This window comes from Pagrus major, chromosome 19, assembly GCF_040436345.1.
Source record: "Pagrus major chromosome 19, Pma_NU_1.0".
Lineage (NCBI taxonomy): Eukaryota > Metazoa > Chordata > Actinopteri > Spariformes > Sparidae > Pagrus > Pagrus major.
In genome coordinates, this window is record NC_133233.1 from 5,281,038 (window position 1) to 5,297,875 (window position 16,838).

Sequence of the window (16,838 nt, forward strand, 5' to 3'; positions counted from 1 at the left end):
AGGGTGTTTAATAATGGATCGATCTCAATGTTTGCTGGTCGTAATGCTTTACAGGATATAAGAGCTGGAAATGTTCAAATGATGGCTGTTGAAGCAGGGGGAGAAAGTGAGAGGAGGGTGGATGAAGGAGGCGACAGGGGGAGGTGGTGCTGTGTGTGGAGGGGGTGGATTTGTTTGCTATATTACCTAATCCAGGCAGCATCACACACCAACACCATCTGTCACCATTCACATTTGAAGTCAGCTGCCTGCACTGGACTGCCGGGTACTGACGGGTACTGGCTATTACAGGAGGGTACTGCTGGGCAAAGGCTGGGGGGTTCGGACACCTCCCTCAGCCTGTGGTCTGCACGGATCGCACGGGGTCTGTGTTTCCAGCCGGGGCGGAGGTGGAGGGGAGGGATTTGTGATTTGCCAAGCAGCATCAGCAGCACTGTGATGGTTGGGTGCTCAGTGAGGAGCGGGGAGGTGCAGAGGAGGGAGAGACCGACAGAAACACAGTGATGCGGTGACACATGGCTGACTGGACCGCATGACGCTCTGACTGCGGCTTCCACTTCCACTGACCGGGGAACAGCAGAGGCTGCTGGACACTGGGATGCTGAGAGACGCTGCTGGGAGGCTGGAGGCTGCTGCAACCACCGAGCAGGATCAAGCACAGACCAACCAGCCCTGAGGAGACCGGGGACCGGGGACCGTACACTGCTGAGCGGACAGCCTGCTGACCATACTGCCTCTTTGGTAAGCCTGATTCTGGCTCCACCTGTCATCACCTGCAGTGTTTTATGAATTGTAGCTGGGGCTGCCTCCTTTTACAGCGAACACAGTGCAGCAACACATGTTCTGCATTTCATTGTTCCTACTTTACCCTCTCATTTTGTTTAGGCTGTCTGCGACCAATGCAAAGGAGGTGCAGAAAATTCAGCAGTTTTGAAATAGCTTTTAAATGCTTTCATATTTTTAAATTTCATATAGCTTATTAACGGTCGTCGGGGCCTGTGTGGACCGCTCAGCCTACTCAAGGTGACATTCATTCGCTAAAGTTTGTACCGTCAGGTGTTTAACTTAATGCTTAGTAATGGACAGTAGCTTCAGCTGTTCTACATTTATTTTTGTCATTTATTTAAAAGTTTAATATGAGCAAACTTTCCTATTGATAATGAAGTCCAAATAGTGGAACCACCAAACTAAATGAAAACCTGGACTGATATGTATTCGTGGGTTTATTGTTCTTCTTCTCCTCATAAAGACATGAATAGCCTGTGAAACAACAAAGGTAATTGAGAAATCTGCACTTCGAAATGTAAAACGTACATTTTTACAGCCTAAAAATAAACTGTATGAGTTATATTGTCTTCAAAATAAAAGTAGGCTGTATGCTATTTTGTCACTTTTGCATTTTGCTGATTTATGATTCTTATATTCTATAATATATATATATATAATTTATTGCAAAGTTCTTTTTTTATTAACGTTTTATTAACATTAAACATATTGTTGTCTTTATTTTGTAAGAGGAACAGCCGAGATTTAAATTTGCCAATTCACTGCGACTGACTAAACGCTTAAAAACACATTTTAATGACCATATTCCATCCTCATATTATTAATTTGTGTCATTTTGGTGTGACTTTAATTAAAACATTGCCATTTCTGAAACGCGATTGCTTATTTTCCTTCTAATGGCCGTGCAGTGTGCCTGAGGGTTTTTATCCCTGCCGAGCCGCCGTAGCGATGGGAGATAACATGTCCAAGCGTCTGAAGCTGATCTCAGCTACAGAGGCAGAGATGGAGGAGCGGTCCTTTCCGAACCCCTACCCGGACTGGGACCAGGGAGCCCTCACCTCCAACTCCGGAGCAGACGTAGACTACAACGAGCCGTTTGATGCGGAAGGAAAGGTGAGCTCTTTACTTTTATAGCATTTGTTTAAATAACGTGAGCTAACGTTAGCTTAACTTGTACCTGTGTCGTAGCTAAGAGCAGCTGTAGTGTAACGTTACATTATGTGCAGTGAGTAGTTTGAGTGTATAAGTGTGAGTGACAGTGTGAGTAACTGTGGCAGGTGGGCTAAACTGGGCTTTAACGAATAGCAACGTTCATGCTGATTCAGGACAACTCGTGAAACATTAGTTGATGAACGTTACTGCGTATCGTTTCTGTGTGAACACAGATGCAACAGGCTGAAGGACAGTGGGTGTGTAGCACTGACAGCAGCAGCAGTCTCTGATGTTAGGAGGCCTGCAGCTGTCATTACAGTCACCTACATACAGGTCATCAGCAGGGAGGTGGCCCTCATCACACACCTTGAAATGAATGAGGAAACTAAATTATAAACCACATCTGTAGACATGTGTACCGCCCCTTGTTAGCTCCCTTAAAGTAATTTAAAGGTGTAATATGTAAGAATTGGCCAGTTGTCAATTACATGCTCCAAACAAATAGGGGGCAGCATATAATCAGATATAACTGCACACTGAGGGAGTGTTGGTGTTGTTTATTATCGGACTGTCACCCTACTGAGTAGCTTGGGGCTAGCTGGTTAGCATGCTAACTTCAATAGACGTCTCTGCAACATAACACATAGATGTTAGGGATGCTCCGATCAGGGTTTTTTGCCCCCGATACGAGTCCGAGTCCTTTGATTTTTGAGTATCTGCCGATACCGAGTCCCGATCCGATACTCTTATAATACATTTAAAAAATTAAAAAGATCGAAGAAAACTATCCAAGGTGTCCCTTATTTTTTATTATATTTTACCACCCCTCGATATCCCAAATTTACATATCTGACAGTTTGCAACTGCATCGTTCTCGTCACTCACTTTAAAATACTTCCACACAGCAGACATGGTGCGCCACAACTCGCCACTCCGCTTCAAAACAAACTGGCGTGCTGGTCTTCTGCGCATGCGCATGTCGTAAACGGTGGTAGTAAACACTCATTTTATTTTTTTTATTTTGAATCACCAATAGCCCATATATCAACAATCTAATACAAATAATGACTAAATAAATATATATAAAACCGATCTCTGATCGGGTCGTAACGTCCGAGTCCCAATCGAGTCTTCAGTGGCGTGATCGGCCCCGATTTCCGAGTCACGTGATCGGATCGGTACAACCCTAATAGATGTGATATATGTTATATGATTACAAAACTATTATTTCTTCACATGCTGTTGAAAATTTAGTTAATTTCTGAATGTGTCTAAGCCAGAATTCTTACATATTGCACCTTTAAATGACCCTCACTGATATAAATGTGTGGATGAAATATTAGAAACACCTCAATACCACCATAATGATTCTTTGTTCTGGGACCTTGGATTTATATTTACCACAGTGGTATCGCGCTCAGAAACTAATCAACCAAAATTCCAATTTCTACATAATGTTGCTTTAAATGGGAGATTGATTTGTTGAATGATTGATAGTTTTGATTTTAAATATTCCTCATTTTTATTTTAAATCAGCAAAAGATTTTAAGCCATAAGTGTCAGTTGTATATAACAGGTGGTGGCGAGGTTGAGCCAAGCATTCAATGCTCCACTTGCTGCAGGAGTCGACCCCAGTGTCCCTAATTACATGGTTCTTAAAGTCACAGAGGCACAGAGAGCCATCCACTAGGGATGGGACACTATAATGTCTAATTGTGGATTGCAATAACAAACATTCAAGATACATGATCCTGGTGAATATCCGTAATCGTGAATCAGGATATTTGTGAATATCCTCACTTGAGTGGCTTGAAAAGCTGTCTAGCTTGCTAACATACAATTTTGGGACTGATTTATTTTAAATTTCCACAAAGTGGAGCCGACATCTTTTCATTCCAAAGTCCTGAGCCTGTCCCCATGGCTGAAGGGTCGGCTTGCCCATTATATCCCCCACAAAATAAAGTTTAATCAAACATGTAGAAGTACTATGGATTCCAACCTAAAGAACGACATGGAAATGATGTCTGCCCCAAGGACCAGCGGCTCCAATTCTCACTCCCATCTCTGTGACCACCATCCACCCACCATGTTGAAGAATTATAATTATAATAATTATGTAATTATTTGTTTTTTTAACAAAATATAATATAATAATATATATTAATGCTATATTGGGATACCCATATTTCTAAATATTTTGTAGTCTTCTCAGAAACACTTCATAAATGCTAGGACTTGTTGGTGAAATCAAATATCACGATATTCTGGACGGCATACCTCAATATCAAATATTGGTACTCACAAAATATGAACACAATGAGGTTTTTGATAAATTATCATCATTATTGTGGATATAAGGACTAAGTGGGTGAAGACAAGTATTAGAACAAGAAGACAAGGAAAAAACAATATAAAGTCTTATATCACGACAACAATATCATATTGGTATGTTGCTCAGCCTTAAGTGTAATGGTGGTTCCAACCAACACTAAAGCATCATGTTTATTTGTGTCTTTATGTCTCTCCCAATAGTACTAATAATAAATAGAGTATTGTACAAACTGTGTGTGTTAAGTAATGTGTCATAAGGACTGCAGGCAGGGCCAGAGCCGGCCCTTGGCATAGGCTGTATAGGCGAATCCTAAGGGCACCATCATCCACGGGGGGCGCCGCAAATGGGGGGAGAAAAAAAAAAAAAAAAAATGCTAGTTTTTACCAGTGCTATTACTACTATTATTTCAAAATATTATGTAAGCCCACAGCAACATAACTTCATAGCAAAGCCTATTAAATAATGGAGAGGCCTTTTTTCTGGGTTCCTGGCTGGCTCGTTGCACTGTACCTGCCCTCTGTGAGAGTGGGGGGCGGGGTCGAGAGGCGAGTTGCCTGAATCTGACTGGACCGTGACCCAAGACCAAGAGAGAGATTTATTGATGCTGTAGCAGAATCACAATGTCCAAAAGATTGAAAGCATCCGGCACCCAGGGAAGGAAAAGAAGGAAAGAAGAGAAAAACATGAAAATATATATACACATACATATATATACATATACATGTGTATACATATACATGTGTGTGTGTACATATATATATGCCTACGGCACCAAATTGGTCTGGGCCGGCACTGGGCGGGGCCTTAGGCTTTCAGCTTTGTGTTTCATTTTTAGTTGTTCTGTCATTCTCCTCGGCTTTCCTGAACATACCATTGTTATGCTAAACAGTAACATTTATTCTTGTGAAACAATCCTGTCTGTCACTGCTGCTTTGTTCTTTTCCTCTACCATTGATCCCTTCTTCCATGGATGACTGTAGCAGTGACTCAGAGGAGAGAACAGACAGGCTTGGTCATAATCCTCCCTGTTTGAGGAGAGAGGGTGGACTCTGGATCGGCTGTTTGGGTCGCTTCTGTTATGACTGGACGAGGAAATTAAAGGATATTCTGACTGATGAGAAACTGATTTAAAACAGAATGCAAACAAGATATTTTGTTGGTAGTGGATCCTGCGGGATATTGAGTCTTAGTCCAATTATTGACTGAATTATTGACCACTGACTCAATTGCTGTTGATAGAAATTCTTGAAAAAAATCTTTGAATATATGACAACCACGTACACTGGAAGTCAGTCACAGTTGGGGGTGCTGGGAGCTAAGTCATAACAGCATCATAGTAAATGGTGTGCCACATGAATCTTTTTGGCAAATTTGAATTGCCAGGAAGCAAAATAAAGCAAATAGTTATTAACTATTTACAACAATTTGCGTAGCTTTGCACTACAGCATATGGCAAACTTGAACACCAACATACTATAGGTCAGAGCAGCCACAGCAAGAGAAATTCTCTTGTAAAATCACTCAATTTTGAGCATTGTTGAGATGGAACTTTATAAACTTTATGAACTTTGAAATGGTGACTATAACGAATTCTCAATTATTTGGACCTTGAAGTGAAGGAATAGCTGACTGTGGCTATCCTGTCTTGACTTCTGCCGGTTTGGGGAAACGAACCCACCATAGGTGATCGTTCAGAATCATGAGCCAGTAGTTCAGGTTTAATTCAAGTCTTTATTGTTGCTGGTAATAGAAAGCATAATAGGTGTGGTTTCCTATAAAGGAAATAATGATTAACAAATTCAGGCTGGTGACTGCAACGTAAACTTCATAATTGTAAAAATATACTTGTCACTTTAAACAAAGTGCTCTTGAAAACCACCGTAAGTGTATCATCAGTGACAGTCAACCATAAATCATTAAACCAGTAGAGCACCCAATGAACCAACATTCCAACATATGTGATCAACAACCCCACCACCAGCTCCTATAATGTGTACAAACCTATAGTAATTATCACATTAAGAACACCAAGTTATGACCTTACTCACATAAGTATGTACGCACACCATGCTGAGGGACAAAGGGCTGGCTGTGTGGGTGAGGATCAACTATATGGGGGACAGCAGGTGGACTAAATGGGTGCACTGCAGGTAACAATGGCCCAACCCCCCGGAATGTACCAGTGTTGTGGGGGAGCTTGATTGTCTTTTGTACAGGCCTTCTTGTAAATTTGGCCCATGTTATACATTTGTTTAATTTCTTTTTTGTGTAAAAATGGTTGTGTTTATTTGCACATAGAGCGATAAAATGAGACCTGATCACAAAACCCAATTTTTTAATCAATTGATGATTTTTATAATGGCTTGTTTTAGGGAATGCTAATGATGACAACTATCAGTAGCAGACTGAATCAGCTCCGGCTTGCTAATTAGGCTAAGTTTAGCTCCATGAGTTGGAAGAAAATATTTGACTCCAGCCTCTCAAACTTAAATATGATGGCTGCATACGATACATACTGAACTGAGACAAAAGCTGCATGTCCCAGGAAAACAGTCAGCGTCCTCATTAGTTGGTGATGCATGTAGAATCCATCACTAATGACAATAATTGTTAGCTGCAGGCCTTAGTTTGCCTTATACCCCATCATGCATTGAGTAAAATGGTGACTGCAGATGCCGAGTAGTACTAGCTTGGGAAAACCAAGTCTGTACATGAATGGTTTTCTCTTGCAGCAGCAGAGATTGGCTGGAAATGAGAAACCTGTTCTTGAAGCGGTTCCTGTTAATTTCTCAGGCCAGTGGAGAGGAGTAAATGGACCTTGACTACCAACAAATAGCTCTTGTGTTTCTCATGCAGTCACAGACTACTGTGTGGGTTTGAAGAGGTGGCTGTTGAGAGACACTCAGAGAGACGATCTCTCTTGCTGCTTTGATTCAGAGAGCTTCCCACCTCCTTGTTCCATACAGTTTGCACTGTAGGCTGAATATGAATGGAGCCTGTAGAGAATTAATTAAGTCTGTATCCAGGATCCAACCAGGCATTGAAGCATGGTCTGACCTACACTGCAAAATCTGTAAAGGGTAAATAGAGCCTTGAGCTTTGTGCAAAATAACCTGATTAACATAGCCTGTTTCCTAAATGAATCCTAATAATGAAAAGTCTGGGTCACAGCCTACTGGCCGATATCTGAGAAATTATTAGACTTTCCACTACTACCTTCCGGCTTTTAATAACCTCTGGAATTAGCATGGCAGATGTCAACCTGCAGTTTATGGGTTCACTCACCTCTTTAGATAAAACATGCTTTGTTACTCGTCAGATGAAGTCATTAGTAGTAGTATGATGCCAGCTGTGGAGGGCAGCGGGTGACATTAACATTAACAGTCTGGTGTCTCTGTTCGGGAATCTGTCTGGTTCCTGCTGCTCCTCACGGACGTTTGTTTCAGGAGCCATTTTAGCATGTCACAGTCGAAAAAGATCAGGCTGGGCTCTACGTTTTTTGGTGGGCAAATGGGTCAGAAATATATCTGCCTGAAGTCAATAGCATTTATTGCTTTTCTCCATTTCATACCATACTAAATTGAACATCCTTGGGTTGTCAGACAACGCAAGCATATGGGTCATTCCATACCAACTCACCCAAAATCCAGAACTTTTCCCAGTTCATGTCACGGATTTTCTTGAAGATAATCATGTTGAAACTTCTATTTAATTCATGGGAACTTACAAAATCCTATAGCTGTACTCCAAATACTTTTTTAAGTTATGAATTTTTGAAGAGTATTGAACAGTGAGTTACAATTTATAATGAGGATCAACACCTTCACATACAAAGTTTCAAGGAAATTAAAATTATCCCTCTTGGGGAAATCTACGTTCAAAATAATCCTGCAGTGTGTTTTTGAGCTCTGCAGCTTGTGTCTGGCACAATTTTTTATGCAGGACCAAATAACTTCTTGATTTGACAGAACATCATTAAAAAGACACAGGACTTACATTTGATTACAAGAAAGTGACAAATTAGTATGAATTTTTGCTATTTGGTAACTGCTTAAAAATAGAGGTGTGATCTTCACAGGCCTCACGTTCCCATTCGATTCAGCTGTCAACGATTCAAAAGCAAAACGATTCTTGATGCATCTCAGTGTACGGCATCCTCAATGACCTATGTTACTGCAGCTGGCTACTGTTTCATCTTTTAAATTCCCCTTTATTCAGAAAGTTCTTCTAATAATCAGACTACAGCAGTCTACAAAATAAAAACTTCATCTTTTCAAAACACAAACATTACAAAAACAAAACATGTCTCCTTCTGCAGTGCCTTACATATATTTTGTTGTCTACAATAACATTATTTTCACATGGCAGCTTTAAGATAAGGCATCTATTGACTCTGCTGCTCACACCTCTCTCAGAGTTGGACGGCAGAGTTGACAGCACCTCCTCACATTTTGGCTGATTAGCTGGGCTTGCTGTTGCAGTTATTATTTATGGCTGCAGATGTTAGCTTCAGGTGGAAATGGCTAACGTGATTAGTAATGGTTGTGAGGCGGAAGTCATGCTCAGCCTGGGTCTCGTCTAGTTTGTGCTTCCCAGCAAGTTCATAAAATCCGACATGTGCCCATGTGTCCGTTTAAAAAAATACTCGGTGAGTTGTTTTTTTTTTTGCAGATGATTTGTCCACTCACAGTTCAAAGCATGGGAGCAACGTCGTGACGTAGCTTTATTGTCCAGAGGCTGGACAATCAACAATCAACATGAGCTGCAGACTCTCTATTATGCTCCATCTCTGCATCAATGGAGAATCTTCCACATCCGCATCGCGATGCATCTTATGATCCAGAATTTTCCACCACTAGAGGAATATTATTTTTCCATTTTTGCAGTTTAGTTACCAATAATAATACTTCTACTATCCATACTAATGGATACAAAACTCATAAATAAATCATATTTATCAGCCAAGAGCGAGTTTCATTGTCATGATGATGCCTACTCACACCGCTCCCTCACCTGTACAGATCACTGAGCTGTTATTCCTTGATGCTTTAATCGGACAGGGAACAGGTAATGTCAGTGTCATTTCAATGTAACTTCAGCTTCTTTTCACAAGGACAGAGGAGGCGGATCATGTACTAAGAAAATCAGACCGTGAGCATTGACTAAAGCCCTATTCGCACAGGACTAGTATTATCAAGGGACCTCATGTGCTTTTCGAAATTACCATCGGATGTTTGTGTTTCGTGTGGCACATTCACACGGGATAAGTCTGGTTCTTACTCGTATTTCTGACATTACTCCTGGATATGTTGTCAACTTCGCTGAAGATGGAATGGTATACACAGGTTTGAACTTCCGGGATCAAAAACTCATAAGAGTAACATTGTCAAAACTCAAACAATGCCAGATTCATTCAAGATGGACAACAAACTAATTTCATCCAAATTTAACTTAAATTACATTGTTCTCAATATACAGCCGGCTGTCAGGCCAGTGCACAAAAAATGTAGTGTCACCAAAAACACTTCTCAGGTCCAGGGTCTCCCGTTGGTTATACAACAGATTAAAATGTAGGTACATTTTCCATGTGTGGAGTAAATTTGTTGTCACTTTCGCTTTTCAGTGTTGCACTTTGTACACGGTCCCTGCGCACTCGCAGTGCTAATTATTTTTAGTCCTGTTATCACATGACCTCTGTGATTGGTGACATATGGTCGGTAATATGCAGTAGATCTTTCAAAAGTTACAGAGATGGCAGATTCGCACAGGATTAAGATCCCAGACTTCCTCTGCAATTATTACAAATTACTAAAGGTCCCCTGGCAACATGGATACATTTCCATCTTTTCAATGTCTGGCTACAATGCATCTTTCACCTCCTCTGGAGCTGGTTTGAGCAGTCAGATTTTGATTTCTGCTTAATTCTATTTAAAATTAATGCAGCCAGCCTTTTTTTCATTAAACATTATTGAATGGTTTGGAAGTGGTTTAAATGTCAGACAATTGTAAATTTCACAAATCACTAATTTCCAGAGCCCAATTTGGCACACTGGCTTCTGTATCATTGGTACTTCCATTTGAGGCTAGGGATGGGATAATAAAAGATTTTGTTGCGGATTGCAATAAAAAAACACTCGCAGTTAGTTGATTGTGGTTAGTTTTCATTACCAGAATAATTGTGAATGGAGATAATCATGAATATCCTCACATGAATGACTGTCTAGCTCATTGACATGCAGTAGTAGTAAAGTAGTAGTGTTAGTTTCCTGAGTTTTTTTTTTATTGTCTAAGCTTGTCACCATGGCTGAAGTCTCGTCTTGCACATAGTTAAATCAGATGTGTGTAAATACTGCAGATTCCACACTAAAACGACAACAGGGAGACGAGGTTACCACCTTGTTACTGTATTTTTCCTTTATTTGTGAAGGAACACCTTTTATGATTCATGTTTACTTATTTAAGATGTTTTGATTGTTTGAAAAAATAAAATATAAATGTGTCATCTGTGATGCAATAAAAATATTAGTTTCCTAACAAAATGTAAGGTTAAAGTTAGCCCAGTATGATTTAGTGCAATCTTAATTTTACTTAAAAGTTTTAAGTTTTATGATACTGGAAAATGTTGGAATCTGAATTATTTTGAACAGGATACTTGTGACATAAGATTGTCATATTGTTCCATGCAGGGTTTATAAACGTGCTCTCTCTCTCTCCACCTCAGGTGAGTGCAGCTTTCCAGAAGAAGGTCCAGAATAAGATTAAGGATCTCCTCCAGCAGATGGAGGAGGGCCTGAAGACAGCTGACCCCCATGACTTCTCTACCTACACCGGCTGGGCAGGTCTGTCTCCAGGACATTAAAACTATGATGACATACCAATTACATGTGTCAGATTCACCCTATGACTGATCCCTGATCTACTGTCTGCACTATAGGTATTGCCTTGCTGTACCTCCAGCTGCACCGGGTGTCCCAAGAGGCCTCCCACCTGCAGAGGGCACTAGACTATGTGAAGAGGACCATGAGGATCCTGAATGGTCGCAAAGTGACATTCCTGTGTGGTGACGCTGGGCCGCTTGCAGTGGGTGCAGTGGTCCACCACAAGCTGAACAACACTGCTGACAGCAAAGACTGTCTGTCCAGGTGAGCATCTGGGCCTGTGGCTGTTTGCATAGATGTGATTGTTCAGCATGTTGCATCTAAATTTGGCCACATCGCCTTCTGAAATAAGAAGCAAAATTAGTGTTGCCATGAGCACATTTTATGGTACGGCTGCATGTTTTGCAAACTGCAAATGTGATGTTTAGATGTGCGGCAGTGGTAGACACAATAGAGTTTGACATTTCTGTCACTATAGGACTTTTTCTTTCGAAACAACACACACACACACACACACACACACACACAATAGAGAGTGTTACTTGGAAAGTTGTGTGTTTTTTCCAGCAGTATTATTTTGGGGTTTGATCTGCAGATGTTAATTGATCTAGTCATTTCTCTGACTCTTGTACTGGCTTTTGGGATATGGACCGTTTTTATATTTACTCCCCTTGTGTAATATACTATTGGCTTTGATGTATAATGCTACTGTTATTTTATATCTGTAGGCTGTTTTTGCCTCAATCAACATCGTGTTAGTCTATCTCTCAAAACTGTCCGACCCACCTGCTCTGTCTGTGTTAGTCCCAAGCTCATTTATTACAGGGGGAAAGACAATGTGTGCCTGTGCTTGGGGCATGCAGGTGTCCTGGCCACCGGTGCAGAGTCAGGTTAACCATGAATGTAACAGTGAATGCAGTTTGAGCTACAGTTTGTCAGAAAATAAATCCTAGAGCCCCCGAGTTCCAGAAGCAATAGAGTGTTATATGGACCTGTTTATAATAGTAGTCGCAACAGATGTGAAACAAAAAAATAAAATATTTAAAGGTATTTTTAACTACTACATATTTTAAATACATGTTACTTAGTCATAACCAGTGTTTCCCACAGGTATGCTTTAGCTTTGGCTGGCCACCAGGTCGCTCACCTGCTGTTACAACAATGTAATTGAGCGTAATTAGAATGACCATGACCTGGATGACTGAGAACCTTCATCAACAACATAATCATGAGTGAAAAAAATGTTGAACATGAGGTGTGTTTTTTTGGCAACTTAATAAAAACGTACTGCTAAAGAAGAAAAAGGTGGACAGTTGAAGCAACACTATGTAATGTAGGCAAATTCTTAAAGCGATTCCAATCCCTGGCTTGGTTTAGCCAAATTAGTACCAGTTAATGCCTTCATGGTAATGTATTGAACCACAGAAGACTTACTTTTATGTATGCCTGTCCCCACGACTGTTTGATGATACTGGGGCTAAGTATATTTTCCCTTCAAGTGGATTCAAGTCTGTAAAACCATATCCAGGTGTCATGCAACCTCATGTCAGACTGTCTGACTGACTCAGGTACAAATGAAAACTCCTGCTGTTCTGTGATGCAGAAACTCATTTATAATTGTAGCATCAGTCAGACTATGTATTGATGACATGTCTAGTATTTTACACACTGACCTCAACATCAACTGTATTTGATAATTAAAGTAAAACCAATGTTCAGTTCATGCTAGATGTAATGTTAACTCCTTGTCAAAGCTTCATGCTTCTTTATTTGATGAACGTTGGGGCTGATCTGTGAAAATAAACTAAATTATTCGTATTAAAATAGTGCAAATCAACTGTGGGGGTGGTGGGCAAGTCATGTAATCATGTATGCCTGGACATGTCTCTGTAAATTATGTAATTAAAGCCTCCCTTCAGTCGGTTTGTCTTCCCGTCTAACGGTCAACGTTCTTTCTCAAACAGAATGGGCCAAGGAGCCACGCTGCTTTTATAACCCCTATGGGAGGATGACTGTGACTCCAGGATTCTACTATAGTCATACATCATTATTCCATATTAGCAACAGCTTAAATTTAGTGACTTTGAGCACAAAATGAAGTTATTTGGCAAACAGTTTGGCTCATCAACGCTGTCAGGAAAGGACTCTGAAAAATATGAAATATCATAGAAATACCAAAATATACTGGCGGGGGGGTTTAAAGAGTATGATCTAAACCCTGCTTCAATCGAGAAGTATCATGACAAAACCTTTGTTGTGATTTGGCCCTATATGGATAAAAATTGACTTGACTGAACACCATGTAATACCAGTAACAACGACTATCACAGCAAGCTTAGTGCACAGTTGTATTTAATGAACCATTATTTAGTAATAGTTTTTGATTTAAACGTGATGTTGCCCAGCCTCATAGTGGAGTTCTATGGCACAGAGGAATACGAGCAATCAGTCAGGCTTTGAGTACACACACACAGTACTTGTGAGCAGGACACATTTATTGTTGGTTGTGGTCTTTTTTATGGGATATTTCCTCATAAAAAATTGTGGAATATCTGAAGACGAATCATAGAATATATTTGTGGAGGGCTGCCCAAGTATAGTCTGTGTGGGAAACAGAGTTATGATCTTTTGAGCTGTATTTTTCAGTCTTGAATGGTAACCTCAGCCCTATCAGCACTAACACTAACACCAGAGCCTTTGTGTGTGTGTCAGGCTCCTACAGCTGCAGCGCTCAGTGCTGAGTCCAGACTCTGAGATGCCAGACGAGCTGCTTTACGGCCGGGCCGGCTACCTTTATGCTCTGCTCTACGTTAACAAAGAGATCGGAGCTGACACGGTGGATGAAGGCACCATTACAAAGGTGAGACACATACACACTTGCATGCATATTTTCTTTCCCGAATTTCAATTTTTTTAATCTCATATTTGTCATATTCAAATGACATCATAAAGAGCACAATAGTGGAAGGAGACAAACACATGGAGAGTTAAAGTTTTTTGCTCTGAATCACGTCACATAATCACCGCCATTCAACTGCAGGAGCCGCCTGGCTCTGCTGCCGGGGACAGACGCTGTTTATCAGGCAGAAATGTGACGAAGAGACAGTAGGACAGACAAGATGACAGGCAGGAGGACAGAGGCTTTTCCACGTATAACTGCAATATTTTTTCCCTCATAAGTTACCAAAGACACTACCAGTTACCACATTACTGTTGTTTGGTCCTGTAACGTTGCTTTGTGGGTTGAAGTGTGGGACATTTCTCTTTTATTTGATGAGTGAAGGATCTGTTTAGTTGTCGGACTGTGAACACCATCAGACCGACTATGATCTGCGCCTCCGGCTTTTCCATTCACACAGACGCTGGCTCTCCTCTGCTGTGGCTCTGATGCTACCTCCGGAGGCGGATCAGAGCCGCAGCAAAACTGTCCCCCCTCTCCCCATCTGTAACTTTCACACAGACAGCGAGGCGGAGTATCAGCGCATGATTACCGCACTGAAAGGACAGTGTGAATGGGGCTATTGTGACCAGTCCAAGGCACACCTGTGCACTAATCATGCTGTTTAATCAGCATCTTGATATGCCATACCTGTCAGAGGGATGGATTATCTTGAGAAGTGCTCACTAACACAAATTTGTGCTCAAAATTCAAGTAATTCTTTTGTGCAGTCTTAAATCCTGTACTTCAACTTGTGAGAAATGGGAGCCAAAACAAAAATGTTGCTTTTGGATTTTTGTATAGTGTACATCATTTTGAAATATGTCATTCTGCATAATGGTCACTTTTACTTTTGGTACTCAAAGTATATTCTGATGCTGTTACATTTGCACTTTTACTCATGTAAATATTTAAATGCAGGACTTTTACTTGTAACAGAGTATTTCTTCACTGTGGCATGGCTACTAGTACAAGTACAAGATCTGAGTACTTAGTTTTTTGTCGTTTTTTTTGTTTTATTGTTTTTTCTTGTCAGATCATTTGCAATCTGATAAACAAGGAGGTATATACTGTATACATGTATACCTCCTCAGACCAGACTCTAGTGATCATACATGCAAGTTTATGTGTGTCATCTTTGCCTCTGCTCGCTCACTCTCTAGCAGAGGAGGTGAAACTGTGATTGGAAAGCATCTTCAGATGGTAGACAACATTTTTTTCTGTTATAACCAGATTGTTATTACCATCTGGGACAAAAGTGGACTAATGCCAGGGTGCGCGCACACACACACACACACACACACACACACATGCACACACATGCATGCACGCATGCATGCACGCACGCACACACACACACACACACACACAGTGGATAATAATCCCACCACTCTATTTTTATTATTTATTTCAGCTTGCACACACTCACTGCAGAAGCTGCATGACCAGCTGTCCCCTTTGGTAAAGTGCCAGGCCAAAACACATATTTTGTACACACACACACACACACACACACACACACACACACACACACACACACACACACACACACACACACACACACACACTCTAAAACACAGTGAGACAGAAGGGATTAGAGAGTAGGTAGCAGCAGTGGGCTCACAGACGCAGAGGTGTTGGATAGAGGTGTGATTCTGACTAATGAAGGAATAAAAGTGTGAAACATTAAAGCTCCAGTTTCCTGCAGCACTGCACTGCTGTTCATGTCCTCATCATTTGCACTTGTATAGCTGTCAGCAGGACACACAGCACACACAGCACAGCAGCACTCTGCAAACTTGACCAGACAGTGGCTGTGCTCCAGCAGCTCTTTGTCTTTGGACTCTTACCTTGGTGTTGTTCTCTCTGAAGTATTGTGAGACTTTTTCTTTTTCAGAACAAGAATTTCTCTCTAGGTTGTTTCATTCTCCTTCTCACTGGGGTATTTTAGTGTGTGTGTCTGTTCAGCCTATTACTCAGTTCTCTGCTGGGGTTGGTTCAGAGTGTTAATCTTCTCTGACTGACAGCTTGCAGCATAGAGTTTTGAAAAGAACATTTCAGCTGAGGGTTATGTTTTGAAGAGGCAGATACAGTATCTCCAGTTTGAACCAGCTCAAAAATGTTTTAAAGGGTGTGTGTGTGTGTGTGTGTGTGTGTGTGTGTGTGTGTGTGTGTGTGTGTGTGTGCATGTGTGTGTGCGTGCGCGTGCATGCATGTCTTCTCCAGCAGATGGCAATCTGTCAGCCTACATTCCTGTGGCAGACTGCTGTTATACTGCCTCTGCCCTGCTGTGTTTTTGCTTCTGCATTTGCTTTACTGAGACACAAAATTCTTCCACAATCCAATGCTGAAATGAGATGAACAGTGTGAGTACTGGACTAACAATGACAAAATGTAAAACTGCTGATTAGAACTCTTATTGTGTACCACAGGCCATGTTCGGATCTAATGTTGGTAGGGGTGATCAATATGAATGCAATCCTATATTATGTTATATGAAATATGTTATAGAATGAAATAAATACATCGAGAACATCTCTTATACAGGTGTTATGCCCTTGAGAGGTTTACATGCCCTTTTAGCGCAATGCTACTTTTCCTGCTTGGTTGCTGTTGATTTAAATTGCACTGAAAGGCCAACTTTTAACTTTAACTACCTGGAAATAGAATTTACCATAATGACCATTTTTAAGAGTGAGAACAGAAACACTGTGTAGCTGAGACTTCACTGTTACAAAACTGACATTTTAAA

General features: G+C 40.9%; 1 protein-coding gene across 1 annotated transcript in view; it reads left to right on the forward strand.

Annotated features, from left to right (window-relative positions):
• The first annotated feature begins 1,734 nt into the window (after positions 1-1,734).
• lancl2 (LanC lantibiotic synthetase component C-like 2 (bacterial)) overlaps positions 1,735-16,838 on the forward strand; it is a 44,910-nt gene continuing 29,806 nt past the window's right edge. The window contains exons 1-4 of the mRNA XM_073488766.1: positions 1,735-1,899; positions 10,992-11,109; positions 11,205-11,412; positions 13,861-14,008. Of these exons, the coding sequence (XP_073344867.1) occupies positions 1,735-1,899; positions 10,992-11,109; positions 11,205-11,412; positions 13,861-14,008 (639 nt within the window). The remainder of the gene's footprint in view (positions 1,900-10,991; positions 11,110-11,204; positions 11,413-13,860; positions 14,009-16,838) is intronic.